The 18,378-nt window shown below is 39.1% G+C and overlaps 1 protein-coding gene and 1 pseudogene across 1 annotated transcript; one reads left to right on the top strand and one right to left on the bottom strand.

Moving 5' to 3' along the window:
• Window positions 1-88: 88 nt before the first annotated feature.
• On the top strand, window positions 89-9,202 carry LOC106444071 (beta-D-xylosidase 3-like). Its single transcript, XM_013885599.2, has 6 exons — window positions 89-5,657; window positions 5,771-6,058; window positions 6,152-6,321; window positions 6,510-6,958; window positions 7,060-7,470; window positions 7,563-9,202. The coding sequence occupies exons 1-6, from the start codon at window positions 5,220-5,222 to the stop codon at window positions 8,129-8,131; spliced, it is 2,325 nt and encodes a 774-aa protein (XP_013741053.1). The 5' UTR covers window positions 89-5,219; the 3' UTR covers window positions 8,132-9,202.
• A 240-nt stretch (window positions 9,203-9,442) lies between these two features.
• On the bottom strand, window positions 9,443-11,037 carry LOC125592734 (annotated as a pseudogene).
• Between the last annotated feature and the right edge of the window lie 7,341 nt (window positions 11,038-18,378).

Raw genomic sequence — 18,378 nt, 5'->3', positions numbered from 1 at the left:
TTTCACACATAAATAGTACTAATTATTAGTAATTTAGTATACATTATTGTTTTCAAACCTTTTGTTTTGGATAGTGAAGACTGGAGACAGAAAAACGATACGATCTTAAGATGACATTGTTTTGTGTTGTGTGTGCAACAAGTTGTCTCAGACCAAAAAAGAAGAAGAAGAGGATCTTACATTACAGATCAAGAATATTGCCAAATAAAATCTTGATATTTTATCATTATCAAATAAACATTGTTTTCATTTATGAATATGCTTTTATTCTATTTAATATGTATTAATAGGTTTAGTTACTTATTTAGTTCATAATAACTATTTTAGGATATTAAAGATTTTATAAATATAATGTTATATTGTATATATACAATAAAAATGAAAACCCAGTTAAACTTTTTAGTGTAGTTAAAACTATTCACATTTGTTTATCAACACAATAAGTTGTATAAAATTTATATAGTTTTGTATAATATTTTTGATAATATAGTTTTTGTTAGTTTTGCGTTAAGCCCTTACTAGTTGAGACGACATTGAGTTTACGATCCCAATTAAATTAGACATGGGAAAATTATCCGATCCAAAGTTTCGAACATGATCCGCTCTAAAATTTAAGGCACCGAACCGGATCCGATCCGACATAGATATCCGAATAATATTTGATTTTTTTTTTATATCTGAGGAACCGGATTTGAATCAGAACTGAACCTAAAAAACTAGAGATATATGAAAACCAAAATACATGAAGTATAAATATATATATCTAGAAATAAACATTTTATTAATACTTATAATAAGTAAGTTTTTAAGAAAAATAATAATTATAATTCTGAATATACTATTAAGATTTTGAATAATTTGGATATGTTTAATTATTTTGGATATTTTTGCTTACTTTTGGATTAAAAATACTGATATAAGCTGGGTATTTCAGATAAAATCGATTATTTTCTATACACTTGGGGGTTAGCAAAAGTGGATATGAACTGGTTTCGATTGCTTCCCCGTTTTCCGGGTATAACATAACCGATCCGTACCTAAAAAGTTATTGAAGCGAATCCGATCTGAAACTCTAAACTATCCGATCAATGCCAATTTTTCTAGATCTGAAATACTCGATATCCAAAATATCTGACCCGAACCCTATCTGATACCAATCCTATATCATATGGTACATGAAACATTAAGTAGAAATGAAAATATTGATCCCAAATAAAAAATATCATTCAAGTATTTAACCAAAGTTCATTAAACCATATGTTTAAATAGAAAAATATATCAAATATTTTATTCAAATTTCTGTGATTTCGAACAATAAGAGTTCATTATTGTTAATTTATATTTATTTTATTTTTTGGAAGAGGATCATTGTTAATTTTTTTTTTTCATGTATGCCGTCTTCAGTTGTTCTAATTTCACGCGACTAATAATTTTTGTTATTCTTCTTGCGACTAATAAAATTTACACCAAATTACCTTATGTTCAATTGTTCCTCTAAAGCAATCAAACCAAATAAAAAAATCTTGCGCGCTCTATTTCAGTCTCCTTCTCTATCTCTAGTCTCTTAACTTATTGTTCCCTTCTCCAAGAATCACCTTAAGAATCACCGTTTCAGATCAAATATGTTCTTGATTTCGTAAATGGAAAGTCCTCCTGTTCATAGGTTCACTCAAGACAAAAATGCATAAGATTACATCACTACGTGAATTGAAGAATATTTGAGGAAATCGAAGATCCATATTAATCTCTATGTTCTTTATTGGATGTGTTCCAGACTTATGACATGGTCATGGAAGCGTGAAACTCTTCATGAGCAGGGAAGACATCATGAAACATCTATGGAATCGATTTAAAACCCATCCTGCTTGGACCAACACAAGTAAGTGAATTCATTTTTCACTTAATTGTTAATGGGTCAGAGGAAAAACGTTGGCTAATTGGAATGTTTGTGTTTTGTAGTTTTCGATCACGTTGAACGTGAGAATCCTGAGGACTTCAAATCCTACAATGAATCTTTGTCCTTTGCCCATCAATCGTTGAACTTTGAGCCTGATTCACCAAGTAAGTAGTAAAACCTAATTTTTTGTGTGGCTCAAGTTTCAGTTTCTTTGGGTTATGCTGTGCTGAAAAAGTAACGTCTCCTACTAATAATAATATTAACATTTGTATACTCCGGATCCATATTCTTATGATAACTGTTGTATAAGATCTTATAAATAAGGGGAAGTAGATTACGTTAGATCTAGCATATGCTCTTAGTTTTCTAAGTATATAAGCCACCGGTTGAGGTGCAATACAACTCACTAGATCTGCTTATTTGATTTATGTTTTACTCTCTTTGATAAGAACTGATCAGTTTCGAGTATTTTGGGTTAAGAGATTTTAACCCATTTACGAATCAAAAGAGTTTTAGTTCAGTTTTAGTTCAGTTTCGAATCCTTTCTTTATGTATTTTTGGATCTGTTCTTAATTTGAAAACCGGTAAATATTTTTAATTTGAATCTAATATTATTGACTATTTTTAGAATTAACGTGAACTTCTGATAAAATTCAAAATCATAAGTTGTTTCCGTCAAGTTTCTGGAAATTTCTCGGAAAGTAGATCGAATATGTCATCTGAAAATAATCGGAGATTTCTTATTTTCTTCCGAGAAAAAGTTATGAAGATTAAAAAAACAATTTCTTCATATCATTCGCCATCTTAGGTTTGGGTTTCTCCTGGTGTTTGTTTATTATGATTTTACTCTGATTTTGTCGATTGTTTTCTCTGTTTTGAGACCGTTTTTTTAATTATTCATGCTCTGTTTTAGAGCAATCAGTAATCCAATCTTCTAAGAAGAAAATTAAGCTAATATAATGAGAAATATTTCGCTTATTGATAATAAAGGGAGTAAAGATTTGCTAAAATCTGAAACTTGTATATTCAAGGATAAAGATTATACAGGTGTATATATATATACAGAGTAAGATTATAATGAGTGTTAGAGTAATTGGAGGAGTGATTCTCGTGAAATGATCATATAGCCGCGTAAATGAGATACTCATCCTCAACCATTGTTACCTTCTTTGGTTTTTGGTGATTAGAAAGGAGCTTTTAATTGAAAAAACATTGGGAAGAGATGAAGTGAGAGTGTGGTAAGAAACTGACTTGTTCTTTATAAAAGGATATTACTGAGAGCCAAGTTTATCGGTATTCCCTTCAAAATTTTAATCGGGAGTTTCTAAGAGTTCAAAATATCTAAACGGAAAATACAATTTAGATTCTGAGAATGTAGCGACAATCTGGGTTTAATTTTCCAGACCTCTTTCCAGCAACACATCATCGTTGTAATTACTAAGGAAGTTCCAACATTTATGTGATGAAGATCACTGTCGGTATCTCCTCGGAAACTATTCACACACAGATATATCGACAACACCGTCGTTCTCGAAAAACTATGTGATACTGAGAAGATTCTGAGAAACGTTTCTGGGAATCTACCGAGAAAATCAATTGATCGTAATTGTTTCAACAATTTTTGCCGAGAAAATATCGTCAAAAATGTTTTGTCAATATTTTCCGAGGAGATACCGACAAAAACGTTCATTCATCGGAGAACTGTCGCTAGATTGTAAATAATATTCCGATGTCTCTTATTCTCAGAAATTTTTTTCGGAGTTCGTGATGATTTCTTGTAGTGAACTTTACGATCATGTGTGATACATCGAGCATTATATTTTTTTTTTATAAAATTTTGATCCAAAATTGTTTAAATAGAATTGAAAAGGTACGATGGTAATGTATGCAACATTTAAAAACAGTTAGAATTGAATTGGTATATATAACAATAATATAAAGTTGCAACCATAAGAATTTTACAACAAATAGAATTGAAAATGTATGAGTAGTAAAATATGCAACTTTTAAAAAGTTAAATAGATAGATGATATTTTGTGACATTTTTCACAACCTTTGAGAATGAAAAACACAACTTTTCACGTTAACTGAGATTGTCATTATTAGTAGATATATTTCTATATTTTTATTGGGAATGCAAGTATTAGTTTTTTTTAATCTCTCTGCAACTGATAGAATCAGTTACCTGTTGATATTCCAAGATAAAAGCCAACTCAATCATGTCTATGTTTTCCGGTCCACATCGTTAACAACAGCGAACATAAATTTTTATTATATGTTTATAGAATCTGATGACCAGTCGTTACCAATATTCAGTAGATTCTTACGTAAACATAAGAATACCCGTCAAGCGGTTGGTCAATAGATTAAAAGACTAACATACCTAAATATTTTTGTTCGGAGTAACGTTTTTGTACGACGAAATACGATTCTCCCGCTGATAACTCATATATAAAATGTAGCCTTTTACTGTTTTATAGAAGCAAAATATATGTTACCCAAAAAAAATAATAACAAAAAATGGAAGCAAAATATATTTCTCATTTACGAATGGAAAAGACATGACAGCTAATTAAAAACTCTTCTTCTTTTTGATAATTTGTGTTTTTCTTTTTCTTTTTGTTAAATACTTTAGTATTCTCTTTTTTCTTTTCTTTTGACGTCCAAAGTAGATATACCAATAACGAGATAGTCGTATTCTCAATGGAACAAAGTTTTTTTTTTTTTTTTTTTTTTTTGGTAACTCTGTATCTGGGCAGCCACATTTCCAACTATGCCCCGTAAGGAGTCCAGCGCCCCAACGGAAGGGATGTTAAATCTGTTGTGGCCAAGACTCGAACCCGGGTGACGGACAATACAGTTGTACCTCCTTTACCACCAAGCCACGAGCGCTTGGTTCAATGGAACAAAGTTGCTGAAATGTCTGCTGATGTCAAATTTTGAAAGCCACAAAGCTGTGAAATTTTCAAAACAATACCCAAAATAGAAAAGTTGACATGTCGATCTGGATGGATTAGTAAAACAAGATAAAATTTAGATCACTAAGCATATCGACTACTCATAATTTCGTCCTTAACTTCTATTTAATCTCATACTATTACCTGGAGAAGAAAAAAAAACTGATACTTATTGATTTTTGCAGTAATCTTATCATCAGCATCTCCATTTTTAGTTTCTATCTAGATAAAAGCCAGCAAATATACGACTTAATTCAAATCCTAAAATAGCAATCTCCAACCAACGTACCAGTTTTGTTAGCATATATATAACAGTGTCAAATTGTTGATAAACAAAACACACACAACCAGAAAAACACAAAGCAATGAGTTATCCTATGCAAACAAAAGGAAACAGAGCACTTTCCTTTGTTTCCACACTTCTCCTAAGTATCCTCTTCTTCATCTCCAAGCCATCGAACGCCCAGTCTTCTTCTCCAAAGTTCGCATGTGACGTCACCAAAAACCCTTCTCTAGCCGGTTACGGATTCTGCAACACGGGTTTGAATGCCGAAGCCCGAGTCACCGATCTTGTCGGAAGATTAACTTTGGAGGAGAAAATCGGGTTTCTTGTCAGCAAAGCTACCGGCGTGAGCCGTCTTGGGATTCCAGATTATAACTGGTGGTCGGAGGCACTTCACGGAGTCTCTGATGTCGGAGATGGTTCTAGTTTCAAAGGTCCAGTCCCTGGTGCCACTAGCTTCCCTCAAGTCATACTCACCGCTGCTTCCTTCAACGTATCTCTCTTCCAAGCCATTGGCAAGGTGAAAGAATGAAATACTTTGTTTCTTGGTGTACAAGTAATAGACAAAAGTCTTTTTTTTTTTTTCATGCTTCAAGTTATTCAATAATACTTTTATTTATGGCATGATTTAAGGTTGTGTCGACGGAGGCGAGGGCAATGTACAACGTTGGAGCAGCTGGATTAACGTTTTGGTCACCGAATGTGAACATATTCCGTGACCCGAGATGGGGAAGAGGTCAAGAGACCCCCGGCGAGGACCCCACGCTCGTTAGCAAATACGCGGTGGCTTATGTTAAAGGTCTTCAGGGTACTGACGGTGGAGATCCTAACCTTCTTAAAGTTGCCGCTTGCTGCAAACACTACACGGCCTATGATGTTGATAATTGGAAAGGCGTTAGTCGTTACACTTTCAACTCCGTGGTAATAAGAAAACATAGAACATTTGTATTCTTAGAATATTTGTTACTATTGGTCACACCAAATATATTTCTATCTTCTTTGTGTTTGGATTAGGTGAACCAACAAGATATGGACGATACGTTTCAACCGCCGTTTAAGAGCTGTGTGGTTGATGGGAATGTGGCTAGTGTCATGTGCTCTTACAACCAAGTTAACGGTAAACCGACATGCGCTGATCCTGACCTGCTTTCTGGTGTGATCCGCGGTCAATGGAAGTTAAATGGGTAAGATTTTTTTACATGGTTCAACATTGTGTAGGGTTTTTCTTTTTTTTTCAAATCATAGACATGGCCGGTTATGGATACAACCGGATGAAACATATGTCTTGGATTATACATAAGTTTCCAATTCCCCCTAAATTGTTGACTTTTTATTAAGATTAATCTAAATTTTTTTGGGTTTATGTTATTAGGTACATAGTTTCGGATTGTGATTCAGTAGAAGTGATGTATGCGAACCAACACTATACCAAGACTCCAGAGGAAGCTGTGGCCAAATCTATGTTGGCAGGTTTGGATTTGAACTGTGATCATTTCACAGGTCAACACGCACTGGGCGCGGTCAAGGCTGGTTTGGTAAACGAAACAGATGTTGACACTGCGATTTCAAACAACTTCGCGACTCTGGTGCGTTTAGGATTCTTCAATGGCGACCCCAAGAAGCAGCCCTACGGTAATCTTGGTCCTCAGGACGTTTGCACTGCCGAGAACCAAGAACTCGCTAGAGAAGCCGCAAGGCAAGGCATTGTCTTGCTCAAGAACTCTCCTGGTTCGCTTCCGTTCTCACCTTCTGCTATCAAAACGCTAGCAGTGATCGGGCCAAACGCTAATGTCACCGATACAATGATCGGAAACTACCACGGTAAATTAAAATGATCTCAAGTGGCCATTTACGTCGATGATTAATGCTTAAGCTTAAATATGTAAAAACGACACCATTTTATATTTTTAAATATTCTTCAGGCGTACCGTGCAAGTACACAACACCCCTCCAAGGCCTAGTGGAAACAGTGTCGGCGACGTATCAGATGGGCTGTCCTAATGTGGCGTGCGCGGAGGCGGATATAGATTCAGCAACTTCTGTAGCGGCTTCTGCTGATGCGGTTGTGCTCGTGATGGGAACAGATCTATCCATCGAGAGGGAGGACCATGACCGAGTCGACTTGTTCCTTCCCGGAAAACAGCAACAGCTTGTGACTGAGGTGGCTAAGGTTGCGAAAGGACCGGTGGTGCTAGTCATCATGTCCGGTGGAGGATTAGACGTTACTTTCGCCAAGAACGATCCGAAGATCACAAGCATTATGTGGGTCGGGTTTCCTGGTCAAGCCGGCGGTCTCGCCATCGCTGACGTCATCTTCGGTCGTCATAATCCGAGTAAGAAACACACTGTTTTAAAATTAAACCGGTGATAACCAACTGGTTCGGTTTTACGATTAAAATTTGCTAACCGATTTCTTTTGGTTTAGGCGGAAAGTTGCCGATGACGTGGTATCCTCAGTTGTACGTGGAAAGTCTTCCGATGTCCAACATGAACATGAGACCCGATAACTCAACCGGGTATCCGGGTCGAACTTACCGATTCTACACCGGAGAAACAATATACGCCTTCGGAGACGGAATAAGCTACACTCATTTCAACCACCGGCTAATCAAACCCCCACGGCTCGTGTTCCTCAGTCTAGCCAAGAGCCACCCTTGCCGAACTTCAAAGTGCCAATCAGTGGACGCGATCGGACCTTACTGCGGGAAAGCCATCGAAGTCCAGCTAAGAGTAAGGAACGCAGGGGAGAGAGAAGGGACCGACACGGTGTTTCTGTTCACGACTCCGCCGGCTGTACACAGGTCGCCGGTTAAGCATCTGCTAGCGTTCGAGAAGGTTCGTCTGGGGAAGAAAGAAAAGGCGGTGGTTAGGTTTAACGTGGATGTGTGTAAAGATCTGAGTGTGGTTGATGAAACAGGGAAGAGGAAGATCGCTTTGGGGGTACATGTTCTCCATATCGGAAGCTTGAAGTACTCCTTGATTGTTAGGATCTGATGTGAATGGAAATTTGTTTTACATTTGTGTTCAATGTTTTAGTTTCTACAAGAAACGAAAAATTCATTGAAATAAAAAGTTAATTTTTTTTTTTACTGTTTCTACTTCATCTTCTCACTCAGATCGCACAAGTTCATTTAAATTAGTGTTATTTTTTAACCGGACCAACGTGAGTACTTAACCGGACCAACGTGAGTACGTAATCAGGACGAATTGAACCGAGAATCTGATCTTAACCGAATTAAACCGACTTTAGTTTGTCAATAGTGTTAAGATAGATATAACAGCTTTTAATAAATACTAGTGGTATTCCGGCGCTACGCGCCGGGTTCGTATATTTTTTTTCTTAAATAAATTTACAATTAGAATCTTAATAGTAAACAAAATATGTCAGATGTCAGGGAAGTTCCACAAACATGTAAATAAGATTTCGATAGAGAACACTACCCCCACCAAAAAACTACAAAGCTCGCATTAACAACCAAATGAAAACAAAAAAAAAGGAGAAAAAAACAAATCGATCTTACAAAAAAAAATGTAAATTGTATCACAAAATTAAATGATACAAACTTCTATCATTTATTTTTAAATGATACAAAAGATAGATCCACCAAGATCGTACTTAGTCTGCCAAATATAACTTAATAGATGGTCTCTCTAGGATAACAAAAAAAAAAGTTAATTACGATATGGTAAGGTTAATACTGGAGTCTAAAGCCATGAACCTGCTGCTGTTTTTAAAATGTGTGGGATTGGTAGTGTTTCGGTTAGAAGTATTGGGTTAAGTTCGGGTATTGATCGGCTGTATTTCATAGTCCCGTTAACAGTGTTGTGTTTTAAGTTTTTTAAAGTGTCATTCACTTGGCTTTGCCAATTGTGGGTGACCCTTTTTGTAGTGGAAAACTATGTTGTTAGTTTTTTGGTCTCTTATGCTCTAGTGGTTTGATAAATAACTTGTCTGTCAAGTAATATGTGAACCTTTAACTTATTTTGTTTCAGCGAATTGATGTATAATATCATATTTCTTTGACTGTTTTGAAGCATTTTACAGTGGATGTGCAAGATCACGTCATCCCATCTGCTAAGCTGATTGTAAACCGGACTGCTTCTGAAGACTATAAGGAAGCTCATGGGATACACCAGTGGCGGAGAGACGACCAAGAGTTGGTTTCCAACATTTATTTGTTCAAATAGCTCACAAAGGTTGATTTGTTTTCTTTCTTTTCTCAATTACAATGCCCTTTATTTTCTGATTGAAATTTTGTGAATGAAGTTACAAAAACATACAGAAAATATATTTTTGCATTGAACTTTTAAGAAAAAGAAATATATATATAGCCTTCGAAATCATTTTTACTCATATATCTTCTACAACTTCAAAAACCAACTACCAAAAGAAAACCAAACTCCTAAGAAAAGAGTGAGCAAATTTGGTGGAGAAAACGGACAAAAAAACCCATCCAAAGTAAAGTAAGCAGCTTGCTGCTGCACTCAGCATGCGATTCAGCATGTGCTCGCAACTTCTGCAACACTGTTTTGTGATATCTCTTCAGCCACTTCTGCTATCACACTGGTTTCCTTAGATTTGTCTTTTGGTGTTGCCTTTTTGTCACTGGCAGTAAAAGATTGCTGAAAGATAAACAATCTCCATCAGATATTTATCTAGATAAGAGCACCACACTATGAGTTTTGTTGTTTTTACCTGTCTTTTATACAGTTGGTGTTTCTTTTTCCCAGTCTTTGATTATATTTTCACAATTCTCATAGAAGACAAAATCATTGAGTATGCATGTCTTGCTCACATGTTCCTTAAAAAAAATGATTACTTTGACTCCTTGCTCTATCTTTACCTGCCCATTTCAAAATCCACAGAAACTAAAATTTAATTTTTTTTCACATGACAGAGGGAGAAACTAAGAAAGGAAACCAGAAGACTCTCTAACCTCCTGTGTATCATGGCTATTAGTAACAGGCTTGTTCTCATCATTCTCAAGCGTAATATGCCTCAAGGAACTATTCAGGATATCTTTAACGATGTGACACTTAACAGGGAAGCAACCAACCCACTTGTCCTGCTGCCAGCACTCCGCCATCTGGTTCTAATCAACTGGTCATACCATCTCCGCTAAACCAACAAACTGCCCACTTGTGTTTACCTGTTACAAAAAAAATCATTTCATTTATATCCAAATCGGAACCAAATCAAAACAACCAAACTTTTGCCATATTTCACTTACAGAGAAGATGAGAAAAACAGGACAGGAGGACTTGTCTCCAGCTGCTTCGTTATACGCAGCGTTAAGCTTCTTGTTGCCATTAGAGGTACTGGACCACACATTATATTTGATGCTTTTGTGAATATCATCTTCGCTATACGATTTGATCACAAAGAGCTTTGCGTTGGTGTAGGTATTAGAGAAAAAATCTTTCTTGTTGTATTCCTTTAAAAAAGTACTCACCCGTTACACTTTAAGCACAAAGCCTTCCTAGAAAGCGAGAGCTTCTTCGTTGTCTCGAGATAAAGATCCTCAAGGGAAACCTTCAGAGGGTGAACAACATCTTCACCACGCCTCTGCCTCTTTCCACGGCTGCTGCCACCTAATCAAAACCAAAAAATCAAACCTTTATCATCTATTCAAAAGTCAAAAACTCTTCTCAGATTGGGAGATGAGAGACTAACCTCCGAAAGGGTGTCCACCACCACCACCAAAGAAAGAGGAGAAGATATCAAAGGGGTCATGACCACCGCCTCCACCACCAATTCCTTCCTTGAGCGCATCCTCACCGTACAGATCATAGATCTCACGCTTCTCCGCTTCGCTGAGAACCTCATAAGCCTGAGCTAGCTCCTTGAATTGCACAGAGACGAAACCAGTTGACCTAAAGCTCGCGAATTTCAGATCTAATTACGAAGTTCTAATCGATCGGACAAATCCAAAGAGGGAAAAAAGAGGGAGATGGAATGAAATCATTAAGAACGTATTGATTGTGTAGAATTGGCTCGATTACTACTCGGTTTCTTTACTCTTCAATTGGAGAAGACGAACTGGCAGAGGTGAAGCGAAGCGTCATCCTTCGACGTGTTTCTTTGTGTGTTTTGTGTCCAGTTGGGCCAATTTAAAAAACAATTGTGAGGCCCATCTGACGTGGACAATTAACTGATTCTGATTGGACGAATATTTTTGAGGACGTGGCGTTCTCTAGATACAGAATATGCTGCTTTTAGTATTGTGATTTTGACACAACCTTTAAAATTAATAATCGTAGAAAACACTTATTGGAGTATTTTAACATCTTTTAAAAAAACTAACTTATTTTAAAATGAAAAGATACATCGATTAATAATTCTAGGAACACATAATCAAATTCTCCAGCCAACCATTTTTCACCTTTTCCGTTCAACCCTAACTGGGTGTTGTTCGAACAATTATGCATCGATTATAATTAGTTACACATATGTATGAAAAGGAACATCAACAGAATTTGAATAAGCGACTCTCAGATCAGTTCTTCTGGCAAAACATCAAATACAAATTAAAAAAAATACAGAAAGCCGCAATGAAAATCGAGTAGAAAAACATAACAATTAACTGCTGTAAGAAACTTGGGAAAGTACCAATTTCAGAGACTAAATAAGTCGAAATCTTTAAGTAATCTGAGAACAGAGATTGTTAGTTGGCCAAAAAGAAGACGTCATGCATCCATCTCCTCCCACTCAGTCCCAAACATTTAAAAAGAGATATGTCCCTTCAAATAAAAAAAACTCACTGGTTTGATTTATTTTCCTGTAATTAATGCAACGAGGGTGAAATTGGAGTAAGAAATTGCAGAGACAAATACATTTACAAAAGAAGAAAAAGATGATGGTGAACTGTATGAGAGGAAAATAAAAAGTTGACATTTCATAGATTGATTTAAAGAGTCGACTCCAAAAGGGTGTAATCGCTAAGCCGTATTCAAACTGGAAGGGAGCAAATGAGATATCTTTTCCAAGGAATTGGATATAGAAGGATGAGTAGTTCAGATAACTGTTGATTGAGGTAAAGAAGAGAAGAATGTAAGAAAGGAAATCTTGTGATAGATTACAAATTATTGATAAACTCGACCCTTAGATTTAAATTTTATTTTTCTTATAAAAAAAGTGATTACTTCATCTGCTAACGAATTGTGTTTGCTATTATATATAGATTTATAAGAATACAATACAAATTCATAAAAGAAATCAGGTTTTGAAACAGTTATTGTGTTTGGAAACGGAAAAGAAGAACAAATTGATTTTTTTAACAAAGAGAGATTTTTTACATGCATGCATCCACTTTTCCGAGCCAGAGAGAGAGAGAGAGATTTCTGAGTTTCTGAGTTTCTTCCGAGAAAAAAATTATGAAGATTAAAAAAAACAATTTCTTCATATCATTCGCCATCATGGGTTTGGGTTCCTCCTGGTGTTTGTTTATTATGATTTTACTCTAATTTTTTTCGATTGTTTTCTCTGATTTGAGACAATTTTTTTAATTATTCATGCTCTGTTTTAGAGCAATCAGTAATCCATTTTTCTAAGAAGAAAAGAAAACTAATATAATGAGAAATATTTCACATATCCCCTATATATTAATTGTAGAACCTAAAATCTACACTAAGTATTTGATAGTGATCGAGGTTTGATCTAGGGAACACAAATGATGTAGGCAACAATATCTTTAAAATACAACGATGTTAAACAGTTTCCAGTAGGTAAAAACGGACTTTATTGATGAATAAGATCGAATACAATGAGTTGAACTACATCGAGTGATACAAACGAGATCCGTAAAGAAAGAGTCTAAGATCGGGAGGAAAACAAGGTCGATGTAAGTGTGTAGCTCTCTCTAGGGTTTTCAACGTGTCCTTTCTTCATGTCTCTTCTCCTTTCTTTATAGTAAGTCGACTTCGTGATCTCCGTACCTGCTCCGCGATCTCTGGGGCCTCGACTCCTTTGTTTTTCGAGCTCGATTGCTTGTTATGGGCTTCGGTTCCTTGCGGCCCATTGATGTATTGACCGAAATTGGGTCCAACATTTGTCTCCCAGTCTAAACGGACTTCATTGATGAATAAGATCGAATACAATGAGTTGAACTACATCGAGTGATACAAACGAGATCCGTAAAGAAAGAGTCTAAGATCGGGAGGAAAACAAGGTCGATGTAAGTGTGTAGCTCTCTCTAGGGTTTTCAACGTGTCCTTTCTTCATGTCTCTTCTCCTTTCTTCATAGTAAGTCGACTTCGTGATCTCCGTACCTGCTCCGCGATCTCTGGGGCCTCGACTCCTTTGTTTTTCGAGCTCGATTGCTTGTTATGGGCTTCGGTTCCTTGCGGCCCATTGATGTATTGACCGGAATTGGGTCCAACATTTGTCTCCCAGTCTCTTTTGATTTGATCGAAAATAATAAAGAAGCGATTAGTTATCAATTCGGGTTTTTTCACTTGATAACCGATGCGATTTTGGTTTGATGGTTTTTGGGAAATCGTTGTTTGGCGCGTAAATTTCATTTTCTCTTCTTTTTTTTAAAGGTGTAACGGCTATATCAGCCGCCGCTAGGGCAAAACCTAGGTCATCATTATCTTTCTCGGGGATGCCGATAGAGCCGTTAGGATGGCTATAAATACGTGAGGTTTTACGTTTTCACCTCAATCCTTTTTTGCATCCTTCGTTTTTCTTCTGCCCTCTCGATTTTCTGATCACCGAACTTGAGATGTCTTCATCGTTCAGTTTCCCTCGTCCGACGACTACAGCTGATGATCTCGAGGATCTTTATAAGACGTATGGGGTTGATTGCGCCGTCGTTCTCGATTTGGCCGGCGCAACTGAGACTCCCGAAACTGTACGGGAAGGTTATTGCGGAGCCTATCTTTCTTTCTTTCACTCCTGTGGTCTTATCTTCCCGGTCCCGGAGCCGATACTTGAGATTCTGGCGGAACTTGGGTTATCGCTTACTCATATCCTCCCGAATTTTCTTAGGTATCTTGTCGCCTTCGTGGTTAGGGCTAGGGAGGAAGATCTTTCTTGTTCCGACAGCTCGTTCTGGTGAATCGGAACCAGCAGAACCCTGGTACCTTCCTTGTGTCTCCGCGCCCAGGTCGCCACATCATCGAGGACATCCCCTACCACGATGAGAAGTGGCGTGAGCAATTTTTTGTTTTTAAGGTGGATCGAGCATCTATGGGTGAATTCGACTTCTCTCGGCTTCCTCGGAGCTGGGCCAAGAATATCGGCTAGTTTTCTTTGGTCTATGTGTCGATTTTTCTCTTTGGAAAGTGGGTGGCTTATCTTTTCATTTTTCTTTGATCGATTCAGCTCCTTCCGGAAGTTCTTCGATGTCAGACGGGATTCGTGGTTTGATCGGGATTCTTCGGGGAGGTCGGTCGAACTGGTCTTCATTCGACCAAACTCGGATTCGAACTGTCTTCGCTATGCCGGAGGGGATCAATAGGCCCCTCCAGTTGGAGGTTCTGAAGACGAGGCCGAGCACTCCCAGGAAGTCATAGCGACTCCTTTCGTCCAAGTTCAGTCTTCGGATAGATTAACTAGACAGCTCGTGAGGAGGTCGTCATTCCGTGCTTCCGGGTCTGCGTCGAGGGGCCGGACTTCTGGAAAATCTCCCTTGATCTCGATTCACGACTCTGACGATGAGAACGCTTTGGGAGAGAGACGATCTCCTATCTCGTTGAGCCCTGGCTCAGAGGACGAGACCATTGTGGCGACTCGCAAGCGACGTCGGTCGTCGAAGGGTGCCTTGTCCGGGCCATCTCGTCCTAGGTTTGTTCCTGAGGGAGATGGTTCTTTGTTTGCGGACCAACGTGACCTAATTTCCCTCGCTGGTCGCATGAGGTATGCAGGCTGGTGGCTTCCATCTCTTGCTTCTTCAGCGGAGAAGGAGGCTTACGCCAAGGTTGCGGTGGCGAGCTCTAAGGTTCGTTTCCCACCTTCTTTTCTTTGAAAGTTTCCTTCGAGGTTCTTATTTGCTTGTCCTGATTTCTTCTCAGGTGATGGAAGCTTTCAATGAATACGTTGTGGTGATGGAAGACTACGTCGTGGCTTCTTGGAACGACAAGGAAATCGAGAGCATTGGTTCCGAGATCAAGAGGCTTTCGAAGGAGCTCGAGGTCACCAGGCGAGAAGGGAAGAAGGATGCCTAGAATATCAAGGCTTTGACTAAGGATTAGAGGAGAATTCACCAGGAGAACGAGGCTCTTACAACCTAGGTGGTTGCTCAGAAAGCGAAAATTGCGGCGCTTGAGGTCGAGAGGGATCGGGACATTCGTTGTGCTTCTCGCATTGCTCGTCGTGACATCGAGCAGCGGTACAGGGAGATCCTCGAATCTTTGAAGGATAGGTGGACGAGCAAGAAGAAGGAAGTGTCTGCCGAGATCCAATTGCAAGAAGTGACCGCCAACATCGATCTTCTGAACGAGCTCAAGGACGGGGGCCTGGCCGTTGATGTAGAGCTTGCTCGTTTAAAGGAAATTGAAGGGGATTGTGAGGACCTCGTCGCTTCAGCCGCCGTGCCAGATTGGTCGATCTATGAGCTCGATCTTCCTCAAATCTCTGGGATTCGGGGAATCAAGTTGGGGGGTCGTCTGTCCCCGATGATACCGTTTCAAATTAAATTTTTATTTTTTTTGTTTAATATTTTTTTTGTTCTCCGCGAACTTTGATCATGATGCCTTGGATATTCTTAATGGATAAGTATAATGTTTCGAGATATCTTTGTTTCCTTAGCTTTCGAGATTCTCTTTGTTTAGGTCGTTGAGATACGGCGAAGCCCTGGTCCTTATAAAGCTTCGTTTTGTTTTAGGATTCACCGTAGTATTTTTTTCAATTTCATTTTTGCTTATCAAAGAAATATGGCTTCGAGAAGGTCAAGCCCTCGCGAGTCTGATAGGGTGCAAACTCGAACTGGTAGTGCTAATGCGGAACGCATTCGATCCGGAGACATGAGCGAAGCGCTCACAGAAGTTCTTCGTGAGGAGACCCGAATTCCGCGGACTTCTACCCAGGAGGCCAAGGACCTCGAGGGTGAAAAATCTGTTGCGCGTGTTAAGTCGAGTAGCCCAACAGGTTCGGAGGGGCGTGACCGCCCCCTGAAGAAGGTGAAGACGAATGGTTCGGACCATCGTCTCAGTGTTTCGGGTGAAGCGGCCGTTGCTAAACCGTTTCATTGGTAGTTCTCACATTCCAAGGATTACCCTATTACGGAAGACCCGGACAGTGTTGCTCACTTGGTGAGGCATTTAAAACTGTTGGGTGTCTGTTTCCTTCTTTGCGAAACATGACGGAACGTGAGGCTTATGTGAAGATGGTTGTGGCTCATGCTAAGGTCGTTTTTTTTGACACTCGATCCTTGTTGAATCTTTGGTTCGTTTTATCTGTGCTGATTTGCTATGTTTCAGGCCATGGAGGCTAATAACAAGTTCGCGACGACTTTGGATAGCGCCTTCAGGACGTCCCGCGCTCTGATGAGCTTTACGAGATAAAGAAGGTCGTTCGAGAGCTAAAGCTTGGTTTGAAGATGGCTCAAGATCGAGAGCGTGCCAATGCCGCTCAACTGGCCGCCGCTGAGAAATTGGGGAATCTGGCTGCTTCGCTCGAAGCTCGTCTGCGAGTTGTGAGTAACGAGAGGAAATCGGCCCTCGAGAAAATTTCCTTCTTGGAAGCGAAGGTTGAATCTTCTGCTAATAAGTTCTCTGATGACCTTTATCGCGCGACTTATGACGCTAAAAAGGCTCTGGCGGATAGTTAATTGGATGTGTTGGTATCTCTGAAGGAGAAGTGTGAGAAGAAAAATGCTGCAACTGATTGTGAAGCTTGTCTTAGGGAGGTCATGGCGAATATAGATCTCTTGAAGGAAATCATGAATAACAATCTTCTGGCTTCGGATGAGTTGTTGCGACTTCGAACAAAGGAGGTCGAGCTCGGGTCCGAGCTCGATGTGATGGCGGTTTCGGATTTCTCCGTTGGGAAGCTCGATCTGCCTCAGATTTCAGAGGATCTACCAAAGGATTTCTTTGCTAAGGTTCCCTCTGCGGCGGACGATGTGACAAAGTGCTTAGGTGGTCAGTTCGAGGATGGCGAATTTGGCATCGAAGAGTAGCTTTAGGGTTTTTCTGTTTCTGTTTTCCCTTTTTTGTTTCTTGTTACTTTATTTATTATTATTTAATAAAGAGGGGGTCGTGAGTCTCGGTTTGTTTTCTGTTATTATTTGGTTTTTGTGTTTATGCGAGGCCGATCTTTTGGGCCGTGAGTTGATTTGTTGTAGACACTTTCATCGATGGTTTTGTTGTAACAAAAGATTTTGTTAGCTAGTTTCGTCGCGTTCTTTGGCGGAGTTGGCCGCAGCCGAAGACTTGAGCAGGGTATTGGTTTTCGGTCGACTGTTATAGTTTTGCGATTTGTAGATATAGGAAATCTGATATGCTCGAACTGCGATATCAAAGAGCTATTTTTATTAATATGTCGGATTTTGTTTCGTTACAGGTTTGTAAAAAGAAAGCAGTTTAATATTGTCGTGCCGTTGTCCTTCGGGTGTTGCGATGTGCTCATTCTGAGTTTTGTAGTTGGAGGGTGACTGGACTCGTGTCGTGAGTTGCCTACGTACCCTCGTGGAGGGATCAAGTCATAACGTAGTTCGATTATTTTCCCTGAGACAGGGTCTGTTGGTCGGTGGTTCGTGTACATGGGTACGTTTGTTGTTGGTTTTGGCCGCTTCATTAGGGATGTTGCTCGATGTCTTTGAAGCTTGCAAGGTAGTATGTTCTGGAGCTCTTCTGACTTCCTCTGATAGTCTCGACTCCTTTCGGGGTTGGAAATTTCAGGCATTGGTGATATGTTGAAGGAACTGCCTTCATGCTATATAGCCAAGGCCTCCCAAGAATTGCGTTGAACGGGGCTGGACGGTCTATCACGATGAATTCTACGATTTTCCTAATTTCTCCGGCGGTTACCGCGAGTTCGATCGATCCGAGGGAATATGTGGTTTCTCCTGCGAACCCGATGAGGGGTGTTCGTTCTTGCTTTTGGAGTGCTTTGGTGAATCCCATTCTTTTGAACGCGTCGTAAAAAAGGACATCAGCCGAACTTCCGGTGTCGATCATTACTCGATATAGTTCGCACCCGCCGACGTCGAGTTGTATCACGAGAGCGTCGTCGTGTGGTTTATCGAGACTTGCGGTCTCGTTTTCGTCGAAGGTGATTTCATAATCGGGACCTGATA

Source organism: Brassica napus, chromosome C9 (genome assembly GCF_020379485.1).
Source record: "Brassica napus cultivar Da-Ae chromosome C9, Da-Ae, whole genome shotgun sequence".
Classification (NCBI taxonomy): domain Eukaryota; kingdom Viridiplantae; phylum Streptophyta; class Magnoliopsida; order Brassicales; family Brassicaceae; genus Brassica; species Brassica napus.
Note: the sequence above shows the minus strand (reverse complement) of the source record. Positions and strands in the feature narration are given on the sequence as shown.